At 38.1% G+C, this 27,750-nt stretch overlaps 1 protein-coding gene across 1 annotated transcript in view; it reads right to left on the reverse strand.

The window, feature by feature from the left end:
• Positions 1–389: 389 nt before the first annotated feature.
• The window catches only part of FRMPD2 (FERM and PDZ domain containing 2), a 69,188-nt gene continuing 41,827 nt past the window's right edge, over positions 390–27,750 (reverse strand). Inside the window, exons 30-46 of the mRNA XM_065670689.1 lie at positions 26,925–27,083; positions 26,121–26,295; positions 24,848–25,058; positions 24,058–24,095; positions 21,721–21,807; positions 21,208–21,272; positions 19,676–19,837; positions 18,603–18,774; positions 16,743–16,819; positions 14,552–14,637; positions 12,835–12,950; positions 10,403–10,551; positions 8,637–8,727; positions 7,181–7,515; positions 3,772–3,987; positions 3,447–3,509; positions 390–2,609 (exon numbers count right to left, since the gene is read on the reverse strand). Of these exons, the coding sequence (XP_065526761.1) occupies positions 2,538–2,609; positions 3,447–3,509; positions 3,772–3,987; positions 7,181–7,515; positions 8,637–8,727; positions 10,403–10,551; positions 12,835–12,950; positions 14,552–14,637; positions 16,743–16,819; positions 18,603–18,774; positions 19,676–19,837; positions 21,208–21,272; positions 21,721–21,807; positions 24,058–24,095; positions 24,848–25,058; positions 26,121–26,295; positions 26,925–27,083 (2,274 nt within the window). The 3' untranslated portion in view covers positions 390–2,537. The remainder of the gene's footprint in view (positions 2,610–3,446; positions 3,510–3,771; positions 3,988–7,180; positions 7,516–8,636; positions 8,728–10,402; positions 10,552–12,834; positions 12,951–14,551; positions 14,638–16,742; positions 16,820–18,602; positions 18,775–19,675; positions 19,838–21,207; positions 21,273–21,720; positions 21,808–24,057; positions 24,096–24,847; positions 25,059–26,120; positions 26,296–26,924; positions 27,084–27,750) is intronic.

Here is a 27,750-nt window from a genome sequence, read left to right on the forward strand (position 1 = left end):
GTACTAGTACTGAGGTGACCAGCCTTTAGCTTCAAACATGTGCAGAACCTTTGCAAGTCTGCAGTTTCCTTAAAATACTTTCCTTCTGTGGATTGAGAAACTCACTCTATCAGATTGCTCTGGGACTGTGACAGATGGAGGGCCTATCACCCAGCATGTGGTTATTTGTGTCTATCTGGCTCCACTCAGAGTGGGTTTGAGAGTCTCAGATTTTCTGTGGGAAAGTTTCCTTGTTATAAAACAGATTACAAAATATCTGGAAGGACAGTTCTGTTTTATCTTACTCTGCTAGCAGCCTTAGAGGACAAGATCTGTGTAAATTGTATGTCTTATCCAAAACAAAGTTCAGTCTGAGTGACAATGCCATTATGGGGATCACAACCATAGGATCTGTTTAAAAGCATTTAATTATGATATTCCTATAGGATAAGAACATGGGATATGGCAGAATGTCTCAGAGGTCAGTAATACCTGCTTTACAGAAATGTACAAAAGGTAGCATAATCCCAAAATCTGCATTTACAGGAAGTGTAAGCCCCAATTAATAAAAGATTGTTTTCCCTAGATCTCAATAAAAAGAAATTGAAATGAAACACAGTGCTTTTAGAAAGCTTTGTAATATCCCTGTAAATAAGGAAAAGCTTCCGTCAAACAGCAAACACTTCTGTTGAACAGCTGTAAAGATGGTGCACAAATGCAGATGAACAAATAACACCATGAAGATTGCTTTCTAAATCCAGAATGCTTTTCCTAACCTACAGAAAAAGCACTCTTGCTTAAAGCACAAGAATATTTTCACTGAGAAGCTTTTTAAAGCTGTTGCGATACATAAGGTGAATTGTGCATTCGTGTGCATTCATTGCATAGTAGTACATGTGCAGTAATTAAAATTAAAATCAAAGGCCTAGTACCAAATGAAGGTAACAAAGTTATGAATAAAACTTTTATGATGACATTGGACAAAACTGCAAATAGTCTTTTACATGCAACATAAAGGTAGCAAATGCAGAATGCATGGAGGGCAATGCTTCTGGGAAGGCTCAAATTCAATGAATTTAAGACAAAACACTGAATTCTGTTTATATTTATGCCAATTTAATTCCACAGTTACTCCACTAACTTAGTGTTACTCTGGATCTCTATCAATATGGTTGAAATTAGCATCTGGCTCATCGTCATAAATTTCATTTCTATCTTTTCCTGACTTCCAACAGAAAGAAAAAATGGCCCTTGGCCTTAACTATAATTGTATTACAGTGGCTTTTTCTGAAAGTCATATTTTTAATTTCTATTTAATCCCTCATTCTTTCTGAACTATAAACCTTTCATTCATAATGAAAATAAACAGCTATTTTATTGTCTTGTTTCTACTGCAGTTTTATATTCAAATGCCTCAGGATTTTGTCCTTTCCTGAAATCAAAGAAGTTTTAAAAATATGTACAATTGAGTTAAATAAATTCTCTTATAATATTCTATGTTTAAAAGTTACTCTTCCAATGCAACCACCCCACCTTCTAGATAGAGAACTTAGAAGTAGCACTATAGAAACAAGTACAGTCTTACAAATTTGAACAGCAGTTTTCTGCTCAAATCTACTCAAACTCAGACTAATAAAAACACTTTTTACAAGAGAAATAAACTGTACAGAGAGTTATTTACTCTAAACTGAAACCAGTAGGACCTCCCATAGGTTGGTTGAGATCCTAGATAAGAATTACAAGATAGTTAATGAAAATGATCAGGGGAAGATGAAATGTAAATGTGTGCCACAATGCACACACAGTCCTTTCATCTGGCTTTGTACTGCATTCCTTTTTACATGGATGCAGAATGAAAGAATACTGATGCTGTCTAAAGATGTTCATATTGCTGGGAAAAAAATAATATTCTATCCAATTATTAGAACACTCTGCTTTGAAGAGAACCAACTAGGGTTTAAAGGCATCTTATTTTTCTGTCAGTTTCTTAAGATGTCTTTTGATGGTGGTATAAATTCCTGGGCTGGAGTGATGACTGGAAATGATTTTACATTGTTCAAGCAACCAAGGCTAAATAAATTGAGTCCTTCCACACAAAAGCATAACTACTGTAGAAAATGCTGATTTGCAGTCCAGAAACCAATAGTGCACAACAATATGTAAGGGACAACTAATCTTCCACCAACACCAGCAGAACCTTAGATTTTCATAGTTGCCTCTGGAAAGTGGAGCTAATTCCAAAAGCTGCTATCTCCTTGTCACAGTCCCAAAATATTTTCCAAACAATTGATATGTTATTTTACAGAACACACAAATTCTGTTTTAATTTAACAGCACTGTTCCAGCACTGGTTGGCTGTTTCTGTTGGCTGTGCCAAGACTTAAATGACTTACCAAGGGCATGTTAAGCAAGGTTTTGAAATGCTTTAGAAATCAGAGTAATCTAACAAAGCCTGTAATATAACACTTGTCTGTGCTGGCTTGACATTGCTTTAAAGCAATTACTGAGTGGTCCCTGGAGTCCAACAGGAACAGCAACAGGGAAGAGTCATATTGCAGTCAGTCGGAATCCATTGCTTGAAGGTTCTGAAGGACTTCCAGCACAACTTCATAGCAGAATAAATACTCATCCTGGATGCAAAGATACCAATGTGAAACATCTGATTACATTCAACATAAATTCTAGACAAAGAACAATGAACTGTTTGAAGTGTTGTTTATAACACCAGCATCGATGTAACATGGATACAAAAACTTAAATATTTAAGAGAATCTTTGTTCTTTTGGTTCCATCACTTGAAAAGTTCATGAAAGTTTTCTTACTCAGTGCCATGCCTGTAAGCATGTGCTCAAGCCTCATTTAGGTCAGTGAATGCTTAATTTTAATCACACACTCAATCATTATCCTGAAGAAAAATATATCAAAGCATATGATAAGATATTTGCCTACAGGAAGAACGTACCCTGGTCTTGTCTTACTTTTCTTCACACCACTTGTTTGCTCAAAATTGAGTTAGCCACATCTTATCTTTTCCTGTGTGAAAGCTCTTTTCAGGGGTAGGTTTAACTCAGCAGTAGTAGGCTTTACTGAGGTGGTGATAATTCAGCAATAGCAAGAGTTCAGCTGAAGGCTGCAATTTTTCAGGGTAGAGTTTATGGTATCTCACTGGTTTTGTTGTTGATCCCTGCTTTTCTTTTTGCTTAAAAAAAAAGTGGGGGAGTGGGGAGAGAATGGGGATGGGACTAGGAGCTGTACTATATTGGTGCTTTGCTTTTATTTCAATTAGTTAGTAAGGAACAGACCTTTCATATTTAAATTTAGACACCACTTGCCTGGAAGGGTGTCATTTTCCTCAAATGAGAAGGCTAAATTCATGCTTTAAGCCGCAGATTTATCAACGCATCTAGCTATGTACCACTAATTGAGACATTTAAAAATCATAGTCTAGTTGGATATTGAAAACTTACCTTTGTTTGGATCATGCCAAATCGCTGATGTCTCAAGTCTCTCACTATCTGCTTGATGTTGAACTATCAGAAGAGAACAGGTTTTATTTTGTTGACATGCAAGTTATAAAGATTTAAGCATGTTTAGGTGGGAGAGTTGTGACTTAGTTCTGTTACAAATAGTATATTTGCAATTATTATCTTTGTTGCTTAACACAATAAAAGCTGGTTTGTTCCATTTTATGTTGAATTCTAACAGGAATTATTCTGGTCTAAGATACTCCCACTGCGTTTTTGACATCCATACCAGTTTGTAATACTTAATGACAATCTGTTTGATACTTACAGATAAATCTTTCTCTATATAGCTGAGCAGAACTTCAACAACCAGCAAAACTCCACTTCTTCCAATGCCAGTGCTACAGTGAGCAACAATAGGTCCTGTGCTGTGAGCTCTTCTCATGTAACAAATAAATTTTACAAGCTGCTCAGGCAGTTCGGAAGTATTTTGGTCTGGCCAAGTGGTAAACTGCAAATGACTTATAATGCGCTTCTCTTCTGTCTGGAAGAGCAAGACCAAAAATGTTAAAAATGACCAGTTCTAAGACCAAGTTTCAAGTACTTCCACTGATAAATTTTCCATTAGCTTCATTCTTTGTCAGTTGTTAGTCTACTGAACAATTCCTCAGCTTTTCATACTTGAGTCTATTAAGATTTATTTTAGGTTTTCAGAAATGTACCCAGAAGACACTGGCCTAGGACATTTACTTCATATAATTTTTATGACACACTTAAGTTACTATGGATGTAGTTATCTTATTTGATTAGAAAGGAAAAACAAAAACATTTGTTAAACTAGAACATTCCAGTACCGTTTACTAAAATTAGTTTTGTAACTGAACTAAGCCATACGAATAGTAGTAATATGATAGACATGATAGTAAGATCGTAAATGCTATTCTGGCTATGAGATATAAAAGAACAATTTGTGATTAGATACCGTAACATACAAACCAAATCAAACAAAAAAATTCTTACAAGAATAATCATAATGTAGATAAAATAAAGAATATTATTAACAGAGTGGTCCTGGGACAGCACTTCTTGTTGCCAGCTTGCCAAAACATGTTAAGCTGAATGCAAAAGAACTACCCAGATTTTTATTATCAGAAAAATGTGAATGCATTTTTGGATTTCTCCTGAAGTAAAACTGTGTCTTTCTGCAGTAAGGTGATACTGGTCCAATACAGACATAGCAAACTAAGATAACCATTGAAACAATTACATATAACAGCCTATCTTCCCATCTTAATAATCTTTTGGGGACACTCATATCAAATGCTTTACTATGCTTCACACTTAGTGACATAAAGTAAATTGCCTTTTCTTTATATTGAGAATTTTTTTCTTGATGGAAAATGACCAATTTAGTCTGGAACAAGAATCAATCTTTATGATTTCATTAACTAATATGTCTTGCAGATATTTTTGCAAAGCTAAGTAAAGCTTTGAGGGCAAGCTATTGAGGCAAGACTGATGGACTTATAGTTGCCCCAGTTTCCATGTTCTTACACTTGGATTCTGTATTTGTAGTTTTATGTATATTCACGTCTTTTGACATTAGAAAGAAATATCATTAATTCTACAATCTAAAAAAGCACCTTCTTCATCTTTCCTTCCAGCCAGCATTAGAGAACGTGAATCCACTCTGGCAGCCATTACTGATTTGACTTGATGAGAACAGTAAGCAATTCTGCAAAACACTGAATGCACTAGCTCTATGACTTTAACAAAAAACAGACTAGGGACAACATAGGCCCCCTGAGGAAGCTTTTGGGAGAACTGGCTACACAGGATTTGGAGAAGGCTGAGGTTCTCAATGACTTCTTTGCCTCGGTCTTCACTGGCAAAGGCTCTGACCACACCACCCAAGTCTTAGAAGGCAGACGCAGGGACTATGAGAATAAAGACCTTGGGCCCACTGTAGGAGAGGATCTGGTTTGAGACCATCTTAAAAATCTGAACGCGCACAAGTCCATGGGACCTGATGGAATCCATCCACGGGTCCTGAAGGAGCTGGCGAATGAAGTTGCTAAGCCACTGTCCATCGTATCTGAAAAATCGTGGCAGTCAGGTGAAGTTCCCGACGACTGGAAAAAGGGAAATATAACCCCCATTTTCAAGAAGGGGAAAATGGAAGACCCGGGGAATTACAGAGCAGTCAGTCTCACCTCTGTGCCTGGCAAAATCTTGGAGCAGATTCACCTGGAAGGCATGCTAAGGCACATGAAAAACAACAAGGTGCTTGGTGACAGCCAGCATGGCTTCACTAAGGGGAAATCCTGCCTGACCAATTTGGTGGCCTTCTATGATGGGGCTACAGAACTGATGGACAAGGGTAAAGCAGTTGATGTCATCTACCTGGACTTGTACAAAACGTTTGACACTGTCCCACACCACATCTCTAAATTGGAGAGATATCAATTTGATGGATGGACCACTCAGTGGATAAAGAACTGGCTGGATGGCCGCACACAAAGAGTTGTGGTCAATGGCTCAATGTCCGGCTGGAGACCGGTAACGAGTGGTGTCCCTCAGGGATCATTGTTGGGACCAGTCTTGTTTAACATCTTCATCGCTGACATGGACAGTGGGACTGAGTGCGCCCTCAGCAAGTTTGCCGATGACACCAAGCTGTGAGGTTCGGTTGATGCACTGGAGGGAAGGAATGCCACCCAGAGGGACCTTGACACGCTTGTAAGGTGGGCTGATGCCAACTTTATGAAGTTCAACCATGACAAGTGCAAGGTCCTACAGCTGGGTCGGTGCAACCCCAGGCACAGCTACAGACTGGGCAAAGAAGAGATTCAGAGCAGCCCTGCGGAGGACTTGAGGGTGTTGGTCGATGAGAAAATGAACATGAGCCGGCAGTGTGCGCTCACAGCCCAGAAAGCCAACCGTATCCTGGGCTGCATCAAAAGGAGCGTGACCAGCAGGTCAAAAGAGGTGATCCTGCCCCTCTACTCTGCTCTTGTGAGACCTCATGTGGAGTATTGTGTGCAGTTCTGGTGTCCTCAACATAAAAAGGACATGGAACTGCTGGAACAAGTGCAGAGGAGGGCCACGAGGATGATCAGGGGACTGGAGCACCTCTCGTATGAAGATAGGCTGAGGAAGTTGGGACTGTTCAGCCTGGAGTAGGGAAGGCTGTGTGGAGACCTTATAGCAGCCTTCCAGTACCTGAAGGGGGCCTATAGGGATGCTGGGGAGGGACTCTTCGTCAGGGACTTTAGTGACAGGACAAGGGGTAATGAGTTAAAACTTAAACAGGGGAAGTTTAGATTGGATATAAGGAGGAAATTCTTTCCTGTTAGGGTGGTGAGGCACTGGAATCTTTTGCCCAGGGGGGTTGTGAGTGCTCCATCCCTGGCAGTGTTCAAGGCCAGGTTGGATGAAGCCTTGGGTGACATGGTTTACTGGGAGGTGTCCCTGGCCATGGCAGGAGGGTTGGAACTAGATGATCTTGAGGTCCTTTACAACCGTAACTATTCTATGATTCTATGATTCTATTAAAGGACTAACTTTTGGACATTCTTGTCTAACCTTAATTTCATGCCTGTTCCTCAGATTTTTACATTCCTAAAAATTACTGAGCAAATGTTACGGAAGAAGCAAACAATAATATTTGAATATACTCATGTAAAATATCTACGGAATTTCATCATATATGAAAATATTAAGCCTACTCAACTTACTTGCTTGTTGATCATCTCTATTGTTCTAATTATGAAGTATTCCAGAATCTGGTAATCATCTAGCCTGAGATGGAAATTAGCCAGGTCTATAGAGTCATGGGGAGGTTCAGGCCAGTATCGATGACATTTGATTTGCCCTAGCTCCACTTCTTTTGTCATCATGGCAATCACATCTGATTCACTCTCCCAGACCATTTGCCAGAAATCAGCCACGGTGGACGGCAAAGGCCCTTGGGTTATAATATAGAAATGTTCTTCTTCTCCAACTTTCATTCTAATATAACTTGCATTAATGTAGCCATTTTTTTCTCCCAGAGGAACTCGTGTCCTATCATCTGTACAGAAACAGAAAGTAGTTATTTCAGCTATAGATCTGAAACAGAGTTCTATCATCTCTAGCAGTCGGGACAGTGGACCTCAGCCTCAAGCTGCAAAGTATACCTCTGGATTTTCAAATACATTTGACTAGTACCACTAGTATTAATCACCATTAACAGGAATTCCCACATATAAATTGTATTGTTCACTTCAGTTTTATTTCTCTTAAGATACCTGTGTAACGCTCTGACAAGCCTTCTAATTACCATAGAATTGTATAGCAATGATTCAGAATAGTGTATCCAATATGGCTTTTAATATATGGGATGGAAACGTTGTCACTTGATATTGCTGTTTTAAAGCAGGAAACTCCTGAGAACGTATGCTGTATCACTAATACAGAAAGGTGACTGTGCTACGAATTTTGCATGTGTTTTCCTGCGGCTGCAGTTCAGAAAGACATCAAGGGTCCAGCAAGTGCTCCCCTTCTGTTGTGATACCTCTCAGGGAATCATTGGGTATTACAGTATTTTTTGGAAATCCTTGTTCACAGCAGTCATTCAGCTCTTGTACTGAAATCTTCTAAATGACTAAAATGACTCCTCATCAGTGAGCAAACTTGTTTCTGACTTAGAAGAGAGATGTGCAGCTAAAAGCTCTGGTTGTATATTATGCTTCTAAACACTCCTGAAAACATCTTTATTTTTCCAAGAGATGCATAACTCCATGATTTCCACCACACTTTCCAGAATTCCATTGTGTCACAAACAGTAGATATAGCTGTACATTCAAATAGATTTAAAGATCTGCTATTATAGTTCAAGTTACACTTGCCCATAGAAATGTAGATCAATATCTCTGAGAAAAATGGAAAGGAAACACTCAGATAGCTGCCCCCCTACCAGACAAAGTCCCACCTTGTGGAAGATGATACTTCAGAAAATTACATACTGTGCAATGCTGACACCCTTACATGAACTCTACCTCCTCTGGAAAAATCTCAACACGTTTCATTGTTAGCGTACCTCTCAGTGGCTAAGGATGTAGTGGGATTTCCATCTCTTCTGTATCAGTATTATAACTGTTTTTCTGTTTTCCAGTTAACTGAAGGTATGTTCTCATTAGTGTGCATACTTACATGGAAGAATATCTCGGTATCTGTTTTTATCCCGGTTTTCTGGTGCTTTGCCAGTTCTGCAGTCATCTATTGGTTTCAAACGTCCTAAAGCCTAGAACAAAGAGAAATAGTCAATCCATGTTGTTCACATCCTTCATAGACAACCTTTACAGAGTTGGTGTGAGCAAATTATACCGCTATAAGTGACCTAACATTGGTAAATAGACTTCTTACAGAAGAGAATCAGTACATCACCCTCTAAACTTCAAATTGCTTTGTACTTTCTTCAGTCTGCACAAGATTTCTGGGGTTTTCAAGTGAGATTTCCAACTCACATCCTCGACCCTTGTTATTACAAATCCCTGTTGGATACTGCTGTGAAATGAAAGTTTGGAATAGTGTCTTGGTCAAATGTCAGTATTCATATATGATGACATACTAACTAAAGCACCAAGTATTGCTCTATTAACAAGTAGTGAATGTCAGTGAATACTTTTCAGTGGCAGGGAAAGTGATGGATATAGAGAACAGCATCAATGGTGAAAAGTGCAAATAATATGATTGTTGAGTACTTCATAGCAGATTTAGGGGAACAGTGCAGTGTAGCTGGAAGCAGGAATGCAAAAGTTAATTTCATTTACAGTTTTGAGTTACCTTCACTTTTCTTTATTCTTTTACCTCTTTGGTATGCACTGCACAATGCTCAACCATCACATTATGGCACTATACAGTGTATATGGGCTGAAATACATGCGACATTTCTTTAATACATTAATCAGTTACTACAACTTTTACTCAGATAAAATATCCACTGGCTTTGGTAACCAGTGCATTCCCTGTTAGATCTTTCTGTTTTCTGTGCAGATGCGTGTCTCAGATCATATGCTATGCCTGCATCAGTAACAGAATGGAATGAATGGAAATTAATACATGCCCTTGAGCCTTTAGGGAAAGTCAGCAAATCCTATACACTTCAGCCTGTGGGATTTTCTATCCAGAAAGTCAGAGATATAAAAGCAAGTGAAAGGAACTGACAATGTTGTAATTGCTATGGAAAAGTGGTAGCAATATATTTCCCTGGTTTTGAGTACATCCTTTAAAGGAAATTCCAGTACCGTGCTGAAGAGTTACAAAATAATCTGTTCTTTAGGAATTTGCTGATAACTGAGTACTCTTTTTATATCCTGAAACAAGAGATTCTATACGCTTCCCTAATTTTATATCTTTTCTTGCCATCAGATGTAAGTATGTGTTTTCACTATCTGTGGAGGTACATTATTTTTTAATTCCATAAAGTTCCCAACCTTAATAGCATCTTGTGGCAATGAGCTCCGTGGTTCACTGGAGCATTGTGTGAAAGATTTTGCTTTCAACTAAGTGTTTCAGGACTACTGAATCCCTAGCAGCATGGATTTCTTGCTTTAGTGCAGCCTCTAAAACAGTTCTTAGGGAGATGTTCAGCAGAGCTGAGGGGGTAATAGGAAGAAGTCAGTCTAGAAAAAAAACGATTAATACTCTAGTGTATTATTTATTTTTCAGTGCATGTGGGCTGTATCTTTGGACAGGGAATAGTGTAAGCCTGACCTGTGTGGAAAGAAAGATCCAAGTACTGTAGCATCACCCAAACAGTAGAGTAGAAACCCCATTCTGGCAGGAATAATTCTCTGAGAAAGTGGAGTCAGTACAGATATACAAGCCAATCTCCCATACAGTATGCAGAAGGCTGCTAAAAGTCACTTTCTTATCTCTGCCATACACTCAGATCTTAAAAAGGAATCACACTTTACCACAAACTCCTTTAACACCTCTTGAGTCTCAATCCGAAACTGAAGGCCTCGAATAAGACCTGTGATGCCAGTCACTGGACCTATTCCAGCCAGTGATGGTTTCAAGTTAATTAAGTGAGGCAGTTCATCTCCAGAAGCAAAGGTTCTACCTATATATCAACAGAGAAAAACAAAGGAGTTTTTAATTATCATTGTTCATAGTACAAATTCTTGGCTTTAAAAACTAGGGGGCTGCAGTACATAAGTACATTTTGATGCTTACACTGTGGAAGTGAAATGTGGAAAAATATTTTTGGCTTACTTATGTTCACAGCAGAAAGAAGAGTAAGTCAGCACCATGGATACAACCAGCATCACATTTCATGTCATTTGGAAGCAGATCCAACTATTGCAACTTATTGCCTCATACAGTTTCTAAATACAGTCTGTTTAAATAAAGTGTTCTTGCAGAATTGTAACCTTTATCGACAGGTTCTATTGGTACTGGAGACTCTCGCCACATCTTCACAAGGAATCATCTTCATCTATCTAACACTTTCCTGAAAATTAGTACTGCCACACCCCAGTGCTAGGAATAATCACTGCAAATTCTTCCTCCCTGAAGTAAAATATCTTCCATCCTTTTCATCTTACCTCACACTCCTCTTCAAGAGCAAGATGCAAAGCATCTTTGATGCAACAAAATCAGCATTCAGTTTTACTAATTTGCTCACCCTGAAGTATATGTTCTGATACGAAACTTGACAGATTAAGAAAACTGATAAACATTTATATCTCTAGAAATACCACTCCTTTACTGTAGCAACTGAAAAAATTTTTTACCATGCAGAGGAAAACAGGTAGCTTGTTTGGTAAAAAACAGTTGTTTGAGGCAGAGAAATGATGGAATTTGTCCTTTTAGTCATAGGCTACTGTTGGCTAAGGATAACATGCCAGCTGTCTCAAAAGAAACCTGTTGATCAGTTCCACAGGTTTGTGGTATGCTGAAGACAAGAAGCAATGCTCTCTTTTCCTCTTTTAAGATGTCATCTCTATTCTTAACCAATCTCCGTAACAAAACTGTTGTGCTTTCTATGTTTTTGTCTGGGCTACAACTTGCACTTGCCTTGCCCGAGCTTCTGAAACAATTTCTGTCCACTTTTGGTTCTCTAGCCGTAACAGATGCTAGGGTATTTCTATTAACTAGTTGAGAGTGCCAATGAAGACAGATCTGCAACTCCAGACACAGCACGCTATTTCCTATACACCTCTCTTTCCTTCCAGATCAAGTGGAATAAGAAAGCCAAAAATCTGAGCAGGTATGAGAGGAGAGATTGGTTATAATTTTCTATTTGCTAGCCAGCACAGTTTGGTAGTGTGAGGGAGATAATTGTGACTTACTTCTTCTGAGAGCCTTGAGTAATTCATTGCTTTCACAGGGCAAGAAGAAGCAGGGAGAGACCTGTATTTCAGAGAATCTATAGGATACTGCAGTATGATTCCTTCCACAAATTTTTCTTGTTTGGAGCAGAAGCAGCTTAATTTCCTATAGGAACAACTAGGCAGATTCTTTCTGTAAACTGTCTTCTGGTATCAGAATGGCTTTAGCACCTGAGCTGTGGAAGTGCTTCAGCATGTTTAAGCACATCAGTTCTAGAGGTTTTAATTTCACTCATTATATGATGTGAAGTTCAAAGCCATCTGCTTTTATGTCATTCATTTTGGAACAAACTAAGAATTTTAATGTTTAATTATGCACTGGGAAGCTCCCACAAATTTTCTTCTGACCCAAATAGCACTGGTTTTGTTTTCCTTTTTTTGTTCAGCCACTGAGCCAATGTGTCATTTCTTTGCACAATCCAATAGTGCATGACTTGAACAAATGTTCTGAAGTTGCTCAAATTAATGCAACAACTTTATTTTCCTCTTTTTTGCTCAGTTTACAGCTCAGTTACACCTGATTGATTCTAATCAAGGTATTCAGAGATTTTCCTTTGAGGAAGCACATGATACAGAACATGGAAAAAAATCCCAACAAAAAAAGAAAAGAAAATAAACACACCCCCCCCCCCCCCCAAAAAAATAAATGGCTCATCCTTTTGAAACTGGGGTGCCAAAGCAGAAGTGCTCTGAGCAGTGGTGAGCGGGTGATGGCCATCACAGCTGCCCTCCCTGAGTTCAGTTAATTACATTCAGACTCGTGTTCCTTCCTTCCTGCTGTTTCCCAAAAGAGTTGGAGAGCTCCTGATGTAGACCTTCTTCTTGTGGATGTTTCAAAGGTTTGATGGCCTTCATATGTATCATAGTAAAAATTGTGTCCTGAGTGCTCTGGTCTTTGAGACACGAAGAGCAAATACTTAGCTTATATATAAGTGATTAGTGTTGTTCTGACTGTACATATACAGAGGAGCTGGCCTATAATGCTAAAGAAACAGAAATTTTTGCATGTTTACTTCTAGGTAGAACAGAAATCCTGTGGGGCATATCATTGTCTTCATTATTCCGGTTGTCTGCCCCAGGCTGCTGAGTCTCTCTTCTGCAGCCTTCACATTCTGCATATTTTTGTGACCTGTAAAACAGCATTAGTTGAATGGTCTTAAAGAAGCAGCAGAAACTTCTATAGTTTGTTTTTTTAATCTATTTTCTACCACTTTTAACTTTCTTAAGCAACTCTTTTTTAAGAATTAGCATGAACTCCAAAGAACATAAATCCAAGGAGTAATAGCATAGTCAGGAGTAGTGTTTGGAAGTAAGGTTTGTCACAGTTGCAGACAATTTTTCATGTATGATATTTTTTAGTTGCTAGGCAGCCTAAAGTATTTAGAAAATTTTGGAGCCCTTAAATATGTTTTAGGTAGAAGACATGCCTGCAATCCAGAATGCAGCTATAATGTGTGCAGAATGGGTCAGATGTTCCTCTACTGGCTAACTCTGATACCCACAGACCTAACATTTAACTATGTTAGCAGGCTTAAGCATATCAGAGTCTTGCATTATCCTATCCTAGGTGTGATAATAATACATAGAAATAGTAGAAGGTACACTTAAGAGGGAGAATAAGATCATAAATAGCAGCTTTCTGAATATCAGTAACCATTGCAGGCTGTGCATGTTCAAGTTACACAAGGTTTTTGCAAGTAGCAAATAGGAACACTGGAAAGTACTGGTAGTAAAAAGATTCAGATTACATGACAGGCACCAGAAAACCATCCTATTTGTAAAACAACTTGAAGAGACATTTGTTATCCTTATATGTGATAACTTTGTATTAGTCATAGATGCATTTATGCATCTTGCCCACAGAGCAAGATAACTTAATAATAATCACACTTAATTGCCTGGTATGTGACCAGATAATGTTATATTAGCAATGAGATAATAGCAAGGGGCACTGAACCTCTGTTCATATGGATGTTCTTACATGCAGATGCTCTCAAACCATCTTGCAGCTGTGCAAGCAGGGAGGAAGATTTTCATCCCTAATTGGTTGTCCAAATACTGTTCTTACAAAATTCTAAGTTTTCTTACAAAATTTAAGTAAATATTTAGTCTTTTTTCCAATTTATGTGGGTTGTAAGTGATAAATAGTCATATTTCATCTACGCCATGTCATTTTAATAGACAAAACTGCCCATGTCTTATCAACACTCCGTTATTCTTTGGTTTCCCATTGTACTGTGTATTTAAAATTTGAAGTAAAATTCCTCTCTTTCTGTAGTATGTACTTTCTTTGGAGTAACATTCTCAAATTCTCCTGACTCTCAGATGTCTGGAGTTCAAAATCTGGATTGCTACAGCCATAATAACACATCCCGCCCAGGCTGCAAGTGCTGCTTGGAACACTTAGTAGAACCCACAGGTACCCTGCCCACACCAACGTGATAGTGGTACCACTGTTCTCTCTCCTCCTCAACTAGAAAAGCTAAAGCTAGCTTAGGCATGTCTGCATGAGCTGTTAGAGCTAGAAGCTTGTGTTTCATTTGTCTTAGTAGTTGCGTGGAAGCTGTTTAGCATTTCTTACTGCAGATGGAGCTGTATTCCAATAGAACTGTATTTGTGTCATTTAGGACACAGGTGCATTTGTACTCCATATTAGGACAGTTCTGGAAATAAAAGATAAATTAGCCATACTAGTTATTTTAATAGTTTTAATTCATTTGAAAGACTTACCTGTCTGAAATGTTACCAATTATATCCTTATAGTCTTGTCCAGCCAGCTGACCTTGCAGAAGGGAATTGTGTGTGCTATCTAGATCCTACAGGTTTAAAATATGAAAAAGCTGTGAAAAATCAGTACATAGAAACATCGAGCATGTAGTTACTTTCATCGACATTGTTTCTTATATCTGTAAAAATGTGTCCTTCAATCAGGAATGGAAGGGAAAGCAGAATAATTTCCACTTTCAGAAGAAAGTATGCAACTTTGATTCAGCATTGTAGTATCTACCAGGAGTAAGAAGCCAGTAGGTGTAAAAAGTATCTGTGAGTTTCATAACAATACAGTCTTCAGAATCCCTACAACTTAGAATTAATGACTAAACTTTGAAAAGTTTCATGTTAGTCATATCCTCCCCAATCTCATAAAGAAAATGCAATCACAGGAATCATGAGTCACACTCTATTCTTCACCTCCTTAGCTCTTGGTGGGAGAAATCACCACTGTCTGAGATGGAATTGTTGGTAATAATTTCCTTTTTCTATCTCAGACACAACGATGCCAGCTGGTAGAAGCTGGGTGCAGCTGCTCTACTGAAGAAGCACTCAACTGACAGAGAAGGCAGACACTTGATCACCCTCCATACGCAGAAGAAGCGATAATATTGGTGGCTGGTTTTCCATCCTAGAGAATTATAACTGGATTCTGCATTTAAATAATGATTCAGGACATCTGCATCTGCATCATGTTTGTGGAAGTAGCTCCTTCTTAGTTGAAACACTTGATAGATAATTATTTAAATTCTGTTTCAGAGTGGTGTTTCTTTTTCTTTCCCTCTTTAATATTCCAGATATACTCACGAGTACTGTGACATGTTACACAGCATAAACTACTGAATGCCCCACAGAATCTTAATGATAGCTTCCACTTGCACCTTATTTTCTTACTTTTGTGCTTCTACTTTCCCATTAGAACAGGGAAATTCGTGGCTGCCTATTTAATAATGAATTCATTTACCCAGTTTCTGCACCTACTAACAACAGTGATTGGAGAATGCTGTATAGATTTTTGTTTTCTGTTTGCTAAGGAAAGTTATCTTACTGCTGCTTTTTACATCTGTGATTTTTTTTTCAATGAGTTGTCATTTTCAGAGTCTACATCTTTAGAGTAGATGGCAGCTGTGCTCTATAAAGTAAAGCAAAGCATAAATAGTTTCTATTCACAGGAAACAGCTAAAGGCAAGCTTGAAATAACGAACAGTTAATGAAACAAATTCAGCACAATATTTTAGCATGTGCTTAAAGTTAAGCATGTGCTGTACTTAACTAGATAGACTTTACTACATGCTTAAAACTACATTTGTGCATTAACACTTTGCTAACTTGGGGATCTAATAAGGAAACTGTAACCTTAGTACTATGTCCTATTTTTCATTTCATTTTTTATTTCTTGGGTGTACTTCTCTGTCAAAATATAGGCATGACCTTGTTTTGATATTACATTTCATCAATCTCTAACAGTTTAGTTCAACACCCATTCCAACAGAGTACTTAAAACTTCCTCAAACAAATTCCTCTTCAAGGTTTTCTCATCTTATTCACATCAAGGATTTCTTCCATTTTTCTTTTCTAGCTTGATTATATTGGTTGAGGGTTTTTATTTGTTGTGAATGATAAAAAGACCTATATTTCTCACATTTCTTGAGTAGAGGTTTTACAATTGTAAACTTAGAAAAATAGATGCTGTAAAATTTGATGTGGAATGTCTTACAGGACTTAGTAAGATTCAAAAACATAAACATGTTTGAAGAATTTTGGGACCCTTGGAGTTACGAATATTTATAGAAGACAGTTGAATAGAAATCTTTTAAAGTGTATTGTTTAAAAAAACTGAAAGAATGGTAAAATTAATTAATCATTCATCCCAGTGTTAAAAAGTACAAGAAATAGACTTGCATATGCAGCCTTCCACTTCCCCCTTCCCCCTCTTAGCATGTATATATTATACTAATTGTATGTACTTATCTCAGTGGAACCCCCTGACTCATTCAAATGTTAGCAGTCCCATCATTGTAGCACACTTCCCTCACCTTAATCCTTTTTTGTTAAGAAGGTGTGGTTCTTGCCTGCACTGAAGCAAACCCATTTTGTAAACAAATGCGAGTATATTGCCTGATAACTTCTAGAAGCCTGATTTAGATTTTACCTTGGTACACATTTGGTTGGATTCTTCTTCCTTGAAAGTGAGAACAGGCTGAGCTCGCAGGCTTCCCTCTGCATTATCTGAACACCAGAAAACAAAATCAAAACAAAATCCCTATGAAGCATGAAAATATAGAGTCATTTCTTCTGTGCCACACACACCAGAGGACTTCAATCTTGAAAGAAGCAATGAGATACAGTGCCAGAAACTAGCATGAAATATCCCTTTCATGGATGCTCTGAGAGGGTTAGTGCAGCACAAATATTATATATCACCGCTGAAGAAGCCAGCATAATTCAGTTTGCCAGAAGATACACTGAAGAGACCCCTGTATCAATAGCAGTTATAAAAAAACTGAAACAGAATTTAATTCTGCCCTCTCTAATCCAGCCCATTCCTAAGGCCCAAATACCATAGATGAGCTTTAGCGCCAGTGCTTCTATAACACCACTGGGTTTTGCTGGTCCAGGAAAATAGTTTAAACTTTCTAGCAACTGTGTAATTCACCAGTGTCATGTGAAATGCAAGTAAATGTGCCCACAACTAATTCCTTGAATTTGCAGAGCTGGAAAAAAGGCTAGTCTTACTGAAGTGAATGGGAATAATTCCACAGACCTTAATAGAGCAAGAGTTTCAATCAGCCTTTTTGTAATAGGCTATCCTTACTTTTTTTTTTTTTTTTTTTTAATCATTAACCCCCAGAATTAAACTAGAATAGAGATGGGCCAGTGAACATCCTCCTTTGAAGTTGGTGCTGACCATAGCTTTTACATCCTTATGGTAAAGCTGTGCTCTTGAAACTCAGAGGCAGCTTCCAGTAAGTGGAGTGTCCAGTGCTTAAGACACTGGCTAGAAGTTCAAGATGATTAGGTTCAGTCTAACAGATACTGAAAAAACTGAGATCTTTGAACCCTACAGGGCAGCTGCTGCCTAACAGCAGAATTGCCTAAAATACCTCTACAGGCAAGTTTGCATCAGTAAAGCTGACTAGATGCATAAATGCTTGCTCTAAGATATGTCAAAACCCCACAGTCAGCTCAGCATCTCTTCCTCATCAGCTGAGGAGAAAGCAAATAGCAATGACACTAGCTTCTTGCCTACAAAGATTTGAAACAAAGCCTCCAATTTGTAACTGATGACCTAGAAGGTATATTAAGAAGGAATTATATATTCTTCCCACTGAATTTTCTCCTCAGTGTTCAAGGAAATAGGTGGTTGAGGTATATAAACCCATAATCTATTGTTAATAGTATATCCTTCCTTCCACTCAGAGCTTTAATTAGTATTTTGATTTTGAATATTCATTAGAGCAGAGCCTGCAGCACAAGTTTTTTTCTATTAGTCAGCTCTGTGAGTTTTGCCCTGTGCAGGTTGATGGGCTCTCAAATTAGTAGCAGTCAGTCTGGGAGCAGAGGCTTCTGGATTTGCACACACACAGAAAGGAGAGGAGCTGTTTGTCAGGTAGAACTGGTGCTTCCTAGAGATAAGGTAAGAGTGCAGGGGTGTGAAATTTATGGGAAATGTGTTTTAGCAGCTGGGTCAGTAACTGGCTGTGATTCCATCAGCGGGTTGTATAAAACTGGCTAAAATCAGACCAGGAGCCTCCATGACTTAAAAATAAAAGCTGAGTTAAAGGTTCTGTGAGGGTCTTGCAGCTTTGCTTCCACTATTTCTAGATCTAACTTGGGCATTCCTTCTCTATGGTCCTATGTCTTGAGTAGCTTATCCAGAGCTGCAGACCAGGGTGAAGAATGTGTTTATATGTGCAGCTATGAATCAGGACTAAATGTAAAGTTAGTACTGTTGAACCCAGGCAACACATAATCTCACTTTACCGTCTACTGAGTGGATGTAGCTGCTTACCAGGCTCTGCTTTTGTGTTTGGAGGGGAAGGTATAATCTTGCTTTGATTGCCTGCATAAGCCCAATGCAAAGCCATCCTTCGGCACACAGTGAGCTGAACAGTGCCTTGAGCCTTGCGCAGCAAATCTGTAACTGTTTGACGTGGCAGGCCAGACACGAAAGTCTCATTCACCTGAAAAAATACAATGATATGTACTTCCAGGTTCCTGTAACAGGTTTTTTAATCACATATCCCAGCATTGAGCACTTTGCACTTCATGTGCTCTCATCCCCTCCCATTTTAGTAACTTGCTTGATCCTCTTCTGTCCACTTCTTTATACCATGATTGCCAGCACTACAGCACAAAAGTATACCCTGCACCTCTTCTGAGATACTAAGAGGGCATTGTTCCCCCATAATTCAGATGGAAGATGGAGCAGAGATGGCAGTAAATGAAAAATAGAAAAGCAAACAGAACTACTGCAACTCCTGGAGGGGGAGGGAAAAAAAATTTGGGGGTAAAAATGAAACCCAAACACCCCCCAGAAATCCAAAACATGATTTACATTAAGAGATGGTTAAATAGTAATATTTTAATTACAGATTCCAAAGCTCTAATTCCAGTGCTTTTTGCTTGTCTTGGTAATACCTAACTGGCACTGATGATAGATTCCTCCCAGTATCCTCTCGGCTAGCTGTTATATGCATGCTTGGTCAGTTAACTCTTCCTTCCCTGATTTTTTTCATGTGCAACCATGTGTAATCCTCACTGTGCACAGTTACACTACACAGTGATTGCACTTTGTCACTTGTCCTGCTCTTCTGGGTTTGCTTCTCTGCTGGAATAGCCAACAGCCACCTCCAGCTGTAGAGAGTCCCAGTCCCAAAGGAAGGTGAATGCTAGGCAAGGGATGGAGGGTAGGGAGGCAGAACATCCATCTGACCCCCATGAGCTGAGGGACACCAACTTCTACATATTCCTGTGCCAAGCAGCCCCAGATTTCCAACCTGTGTAGCCTTTATACTGAACAGAATGCTGATTATAGAATAGCTAGAGAAATTGTATGCCAAAACAATGAAGAACAAGCAGTACCTTAAGTAGGATGTCACCAACTTGAAGCCTTCCATCTACGTCTGCAATGCTGTTTGGGCTGATGGCTTTTATTAGAATAGCCCTGCCATTTCTTCCACCTACGAGTGCAAATCCTAGGCTTCCATTTTCTGCTTTTTCCAGCTCAATCTTAATAATGAAGTCCTACAATAGACAAGGATGTAGTCTTAACTGCAGTTTATTTAGGGCTGTGCATTTTTTGCATTTTTAATACTAAATAATCCCATTATACTTCACTCACTGATGTAGATTATGGGATATATCCTTCTCCTGAATAGGTATATAGAGCTTCCATATATTAAAATAGCAGCTGCATGTATGTATCAGAATGAAAATAGTACATACTTTTTTCCATAATCTTTTTCAATAATTGCTGGAGGGGAAAATAATCTCTTAATAGCAAGGAAATACTTTTGTAATCCTTTTATAACGTATCAAATATATCACCTTCACTGACAAACAAGTCACTCTTCTCTCCAGCATGACGGTAATGCAGTAGATCCTCCATTATTTTATTATTCCATAATGAAAATTTTAAACTTGCAACCCCAACATACCCATCTGTTTGGCTTTAGCATTTCATTCAGTTTTAAAATAAGCTGCTTTCTTAGGGTCAAATATTAGGTCAGAAGTAGCAGCAACCTAGAAATATTTATGACTTGCAGCATGACTTGTTCCAGTGTTGCAAATGTCACCATAAGAAATTATTTTAGCATGTTGAACAGATAAACCATCATGGATTAGATAGTGCAGAAGCAGCAGTAATAGTGATGTCTTAATCAAAACTGAGAAAATAGTTTCCATTTTTCTGCCAGGTTGGAGGTCTCATTTTAACAAGCGAACAGCCTTTTGCAAACCACAATCAAGAGAAAACTAGTAAAGCAATCCCCATGAAATATCAGTCCTGATGTGGGTAATTTCTCTTCCAAGTAATGTTATTTTCCACATTTTTGCACAAACAGAAGTGGTGCTTGCACTTGTAAGAATTTTGAAGCATTGTGTGTTGAGCATGGAAATTCTTTTTTTGAAGAGCACGTGTATTTTAAGAAGTCATCATTTCAAAAATTGCATTAATTTTGATAAATTCAAACCATTAAGGCTTATGTCTATCCTGCATAATACTCCAAAGGTTTTGAGTAATTTTACACTCTTTTCAAATGCTCCCATCTGAGAATTTCAGAATGAGATATATTAACTTAGATTTCAAACATTGTTGTGGAAAATATTTTACAATTGCAGTTGCACTTATTTGCCCTAGAATTCCATGATATCATACACTGAAAAACAGGAATAGAAGAGCCTAACTCCAGGAGTGTTCAAGGCAGTCTAGTCCATCAAGATTGAAGGAATTCAATACTTCACAGGACACTCTCCCAATGCATTATATTCACATTTTCAAAGAAACTGGAGAGGAATCAAATACTGTTGAAATACCACTGTTGAAAAAAAATCTCACACCATACAGCTCACTTCACTGGACGGACCATGTCACACTTGATAAACTTGTCACTTACCTTACATTCTGGAGAATCAGGAGTGTTTTGCTCAGCATTACAGTTTGTTTCCTCCAAATGTTTCTCTGTGAAAAAGCAGTGGCAGCAATTTTTGCGCAGTTGCACTGGTAAAATATTCTACAGTATAACTCTCAAAATCATATTCAGAGGCGTAATAAAACATTTTCTACTTGACATGTAAAATACAAAAAAAAAAAATAAATAATGTGAGGATTTATGTGGCCTTACACTCCTGAACTGTGAACTTAACTTTCTGTGCATTATCCTGTACTTTTTATGTCCCGGTGAGCAGATTCCAAAACAAGGTTTAAAAGCTGCGTATTATAGGGTCAGATACTCTAGATGGATGACAGGTAATATATAAATGTTCTCTGAAACTCTGAGGCAGGCAGTTTTGTTCATGAAGAATTAATCTTTCCCAGGTGTGGCCAGTACCACCTACAGACTTATTTTCTTTCAAAGAGAAGGCACGTAATTTTACAAACCCTAATTGAAAAACGCTGAGTTCCTTACCATGTTGATGCTGCAGATGCTGTTCTGGGGAATTCAGGTTTTCATCTGAGAAAGAAATATTGGCTTCCTCTGTCTCAGCAGGTGGCCCTAAAAGCATACATGTAGGTTTGTTCTGACAGTCCTCCTACTAACCTTCATACACACAGTGGAATGTAAACTCTTTGCTTAGATTATTAAACAAAGAATTAATATCCAGTATTGACACTACATGAGGCAGTTTGAGACACTTACTACTGCGTTATTAAGTTTGCCGGTTTGCACAGTAATATAAACAATTCTGTCATGAATTGCAGAGATGTTGCATCTCAGTCATTGCTATTTTTAAAATTGTAACAACAATCAGAGAACAGACTGAGTCATTCTAGACATGTGGCAATGATCAGGCAGAGGAAGAAGCAGGGCGTTGTTAGTGTCTGAACAGATGGATATGTAAGAAAACAATGTGCATTTCTTGACACTCCCACTTCTACCCACCCACCCCCAGTTTTAGGATTTTGCTCTATCATCTTGGTGAACCTCGCTGTTTTCCAAAAATTATTCTTTATTGTATGAATTATAGAAAATGTAGCAATAGGACAAGGGGTAATGGGTTTCAACTTAAACAGAGGAAGTTCAGACTAGATAGAAGAAGGATTGATATTGATATACTGGTGGCCTCATAGCATCCTTCCAGTATCTGAAGGGTGCCTACAAGGATGCCAGAGAGAGGCTGTTTATTAGGGAATGTAGCAATAGGACAAGGGGTAATGGGTTTCAACTTAAACAGGGGAAGTTCAGGTTAGATATAAGGAAGAAGCCCTTTATTCTGAGGGTGGTGAGGCACTGGAATGGGTTACCCAAGGAAGTGGTGAATGCCCCATCCCTGGCAGTGTTCAAGGCCAGGTTGAACAGAGCCTTGGGTGACATGGTTCAGTGTGAGGTGTCCCTGCCCATGGCAGGGGGTTGGAACTAGATGATCTTAAGGTCCTTTCCAACCCTAACTATTCAGTGATTCTATAAGTTTTCTGCTGGTTTTAAAGGAAAAAAAAAAAAGCTCCCTGTTGCATTTGCAATTTTAGTATGCATTTTTGTGACTGAGAGTCTATCAAATGAAGAGTTGTTTCCTTAACTGCAAATTGTCATGGATTTTCTATAAATCTATCAAAGACAATAGCAACAGATTTAAGTGCCTTAGAAAAGTGAAGAATCTTGTTTTATAAGAGAGGTGGGTAACTGTACTACTGCAGGGTTCATAAATCTTTATCAGAGGTGGGTCAGATCTGGTAACCTATTTTGCAGGTGTCTTGAGAAATCTCAGAATTTGCGAAGCTCATGGAGCAAGGATGTGTAAGCAAGGTCCTACCAGGATATGACTTTACCATGTTTTAGTTATACCACAGGAACTGAGAGCACATGTAACTTTAGCTGCAGGAAATTCAAAGAAGTTTGTTCTTCAGTAAATTAAATAAACTGCTTCAGATTATAAAAACAAACACATGACTAGTTGTTTTAGGGTGGGAAACCTGTAACTAGCTTTACTTGGAATAATTTCTTCAGGTAGTCAGATGCTAGTATTAAGATGAGTGTAGCCATACGAGTAATTCTGTTCTAGGGGTACTTTTTCAGATCATCTTTAGGAAATAAAAAAAAATAAAAAAAAGACAGATATTGAGTCAGGTAAATGAAACTGAAGGTCAGGCCTGACTTAACTGCAGCCAAATGTACACTGGAAAGTATGACTTGCATTGGTAAGGCACTTTCTGAGCAGTGATGTAGATGTGATACCTATCCTTCCATCTGATGGTGTAGATGCAACCTCTGCTTGCTGAGTTTCCTTCTACTGCTGCAGCAATTCTGGTCACATCTTTGCAGTGCAGACGATTACTGTAGTTTTGTGTTAGTTACAGTATTAAATATCCTTTAGGAATGCTGTTATATTAACTAAGGGATATTGGTGCTGCCTGTTTCTGATTTTCTGATAGCAGTTTAGATTTACTGATAGCAGTTTTAAAAGTTGGTCTAGATGATGTAGTGGCTCATATTAAATAGTTTCAATCAAAACAGGTATTGAAATGCAACCACTTAAAATTCCCTTTTAATATCAATTTTAAAAATAGAAACTACGCAAAATACAATAAAGACTTTTTTACAGAGAACTATACATTTAATTTCTATCTTTAAGGACCTACCAAATTTTCTTCAGACTCTTAGAATCACTGTAACAGAAACACTGAATGCCAGGTTACAATCTCTTAATAACGTTTTAAAGAAAATGAATCAATACCTTATGTTTATTTCCAAAATCGGAAGCAAGTTTTGAACTAAAAAAATAATAATAACAATATTAGCCTTACTTACTATTCTCCTGCTCTATAGGAACCACTGGATTGCCATTTCTGGGGGCAGAAAAAGTGAAATATGTGAGCCAGTAAGAGCTGCATGCTTTGTAAAGCACATATGAAAAATCTTTTTTAGAAAGTCAGTTGTCTGAATTGTGGTTGTACTTCTATGATTTTGTTAAGGGTGCTTTCCTAAAGAGTATTTACATGAATATCTAAACTATTTGTATGTATTTAACAACAGTGAAACATTTCTATTTAATTTATTTATTCCCCTGGGCTGGGGAAATAAAGAACATGTTGAGCCATCTGTCCCATTACAGAACTGCTTTGTGGTATATTTTGAATTCAGGTTTGGTTCCTCCTATATAAAGCTGGAATGATCTTTTGTTGAAATGTTTGACTTTTGTAAGTAACTCAGAGTTTTCCATTAGAGGCAGTATCTTGCCTGTAGTTGTGAATCTAAGATTGTATGCAGAAGGTTGGCACTAGTGGAGGACTTTCCATAGAGAACAGGATACCTGAAAATGATGGCTACCCTCATGGTTAAAGGTCCACATTTGTATTTGGGTGACAGTTTGGAGATATCTCATTTGTATTGTATAAGTGTACTTGTACTCATTGTGTTAGCTGTAATTACAAGGAGTGAAGATATCTTATGGATGTTATTTATCAAGTGGCAATGTTTAGACCTTTGAGTTAAAACATTTTTCTTGTAGCTTGTCTTGGTTTTATTGTTTGACTTGTTTATGTAAAATTGAAGAACTTGCTTCAACATTAGGATGAAGGTTGAGTATGCTCAGATTTACCTTGTGGCTTTGATTCGGACATGCTGGGTGGCAGCTTCACACACTCTCACTGCATCATCCAGGCTAATGCCCTCAGTCCACAGTCCACAGATGTAAACAATCTGATCTTGTGGCTGCAAACTGCCTTCCACACTGGCTGGAGAGCCAGGCACTATTTCTAGCACATAAATACCTTGTAACTTGCTTCCAGCCCCTCCTGTCAGCTTCAAGCCTAGAATAATGCAGAGAAAGCATCTTTTGCGGCAGTGTGTTTTCAATTTCACTGTCAGTGACATACAGCCTAATGGAATAGATGTGGGTCATTGAAAGATAGGCTGAACAAATCACTGACATTATAAATAACAATCACCCCAGTGAGATGGGGAATAAGAGCTGGACAGGGAGAGTGAAATGCAATTAGATGCTAAAAAAAGTATGGAAAAAACTCAATGGTATTGTCTATCTCTACGCTTTGTCTACTCAATAATGCTTTATTTCACCTGATGTTGAATATAGTCATTTGAGTAAGACACTCAGCTGCATAGCAGTAACTCCCTCATCACCAGAGTGCTTAAGTGCTCTGCAATCTTTAGAACACCATAGGCAATGGAGGCATAAAACAAATGAGACACCTATACAGTGAAAAATGAAATTGTGCAAGAATATCCAGGAAAACTCCGAAGAAGCTAGTTTTGAACTTGAAACTGGATGCTATACCTGAGCAAATATAGTTATACTGTTTCCTGAGTCTACAGTTGTATCTGTGTACAATACTCACCACATTCTGCAGAAATACCAAGATACAGTGTGGGGATTTCTTTTATCACTTGTTTTGCACAATGTAGATCAAACTTTGTGTCTATGGTTAATCAAGGATTTGAGTGGAGACTTTCTGAATAGCAAACTTTTTTTTTCTTTCCCTCCAAAAAGATATTTATGTATCTCAGCAGGTAGTAGACATTATTATGTACAACATTATTATCTACAACCAACAGCTTCTGTATATCAGTAGCATAAAAATATGAGACTAGAGATCTGCTAGAAACATTAGCTGATAGGGTCATAATACAAAGATCATTTATCCAACTATCTTCACTGGTCTAATAAGAGATATTGGTCTTCCCTTTAAGGCCTTACCCAAAATGAAGCTGTTCATCGTCATGGGTGATGGCAAAGAGCATAAAGGTGTCAAGGTCACTCAGGATCATATTGATCTAAGACCACAGTTGGCTATGATTACCTTATGATTGCTATAATCTCTGTCGAAAATAGCAAGCATATATTTACTACACACCTAGCTGTCCATTGGCACCCTTGGTGAGAGTAATTTCAGGAATCTCATCTGGCCTAATAGAGGGACGTGGATCACTGTCAGCACGACCAACCACAAGGTGCAGATCAGGAGGTGAGCTTTGCAGTAAGGTCAGGGCTTCCTTGCATGGTAAAGCTGTGACATCAATTCCATTCACCTAAATGACAAACCAGTAAAATGATGTCATAGATCTCACTGACCATCATGTACTCATCCCTCCACTCTGAATTTTGCATATTAACTTGAATTAGTTTCACTTTCATGTTACTGCTTTGGTGTGGTATTTAATGTCGGTGAATGCAACAGTTAAGACTGCAGTAAGATTTCTTTTTTGGACTTCTGTTTTTCTAAATGCAGAGCTTTCATAAAAATAGCTCTTTTTTTTTTAACTTGAAATTCAAGGTCTTGTAGCAAATGCTCAAGGAAGACATTCTAATGCGAAACACTGAAGATGAGCCAAACGGAAAACAGGCTTTATTCATAACTCCTGTATCCTTTGTATGTAATCTATGTTATGATATTAATTCAATTTATTGGGAAAGCATTTAATATCTCAGTTGTATTGCTGTTAGATGATTCATATTATTTGTCTGCTCATACAATCTATTCAGCGTGAAACGTATCCTGCTGAAGTCAACAGAATTACATTTATTATATGATTCATTTGCACTTGCATGCCTAAGTATGTGTTAAACTGGACCTTATGAAAGGAAGAATCCTCAATCTAAATGGCATTGATCTGTAAATATTTCCTCCTCTGTATAAACTCAAAGTTAATTACTGTACCATAATGATTCTGTCTCCCCTTCTTAGTCTTCCATCAGACAGGGCAGGATCATTCAAGATTTCATCAACATAGAGACAAGAGTCCACTTTGTTAAGAACTACAGAGAATCCATAACCGTTGTTCTCTGACTTTGTCAAAGTCACAAAGATCTCCATTTCCTATTAAAATAAGTACAAGATATGCCTGATGTAGGCTTTTCTGTTGCTTAATTAACATCTTCCATTATATGCAATGTTTTATATGCAGATAGTAATCAGATCCTCAGATGATACGAATAAGAGCATACATAAAGGCTTCTCCGATCTGTCACTGCTTTACTCCAGAATTCTTTTTACCTAGTGGAGCTTCATGGTGATTGACTGATAGGGCCTAATAAGGCAGAAAATACCATCAGGGACTGGAATTTTGGTATTTGAAATGTGTAAAGTAAGGCTTGGAATAATCTGAGCTGGCAAGCATTAGAGTACTAGGGTGCAGTTTATTATTGTTATTAATACTGCTATTGCTGTCACACTGAAGGAAATGGCTGGAGATAAATTTCGGCCTTGGTGATCTCAAATTAGTATCAATTCAGAGCAAATTAGTGTCAGCAAGAATGCAAGATGTTCAGCATTTGGCAAGACTGAGCCTTAGATTTTGAATAGTAATTAGCAGAAGGAACGCACTTTCTTATCAGGACATTACAGTAATATCACTGTAACAAAGAGATTTTTCACATGGGTTTAAAACATGACAGAAAGAAACCCATGTAGCTGACTCCAACTAATTTTAGTGCCTACTAGAGGACTGTTAGGCCTTTGTAAACTCAGAATAATACTGCAGAAT

The sequence above is a fragment of the Lathamus discolor genome, chromosome 3, assembly GCF_037157495.1.
Source record: "Lathamus discolor isolate bLatDis1 chromosome 3, bLatDis1.hap1, whole genome shotgun sequence".
Classification (NCBI taxonomy): Eukaryota; Metazoa; Chordata; class Aves; order Psittaciformes; family Psittacidae; genus Lathamus; species Lathamus discolor.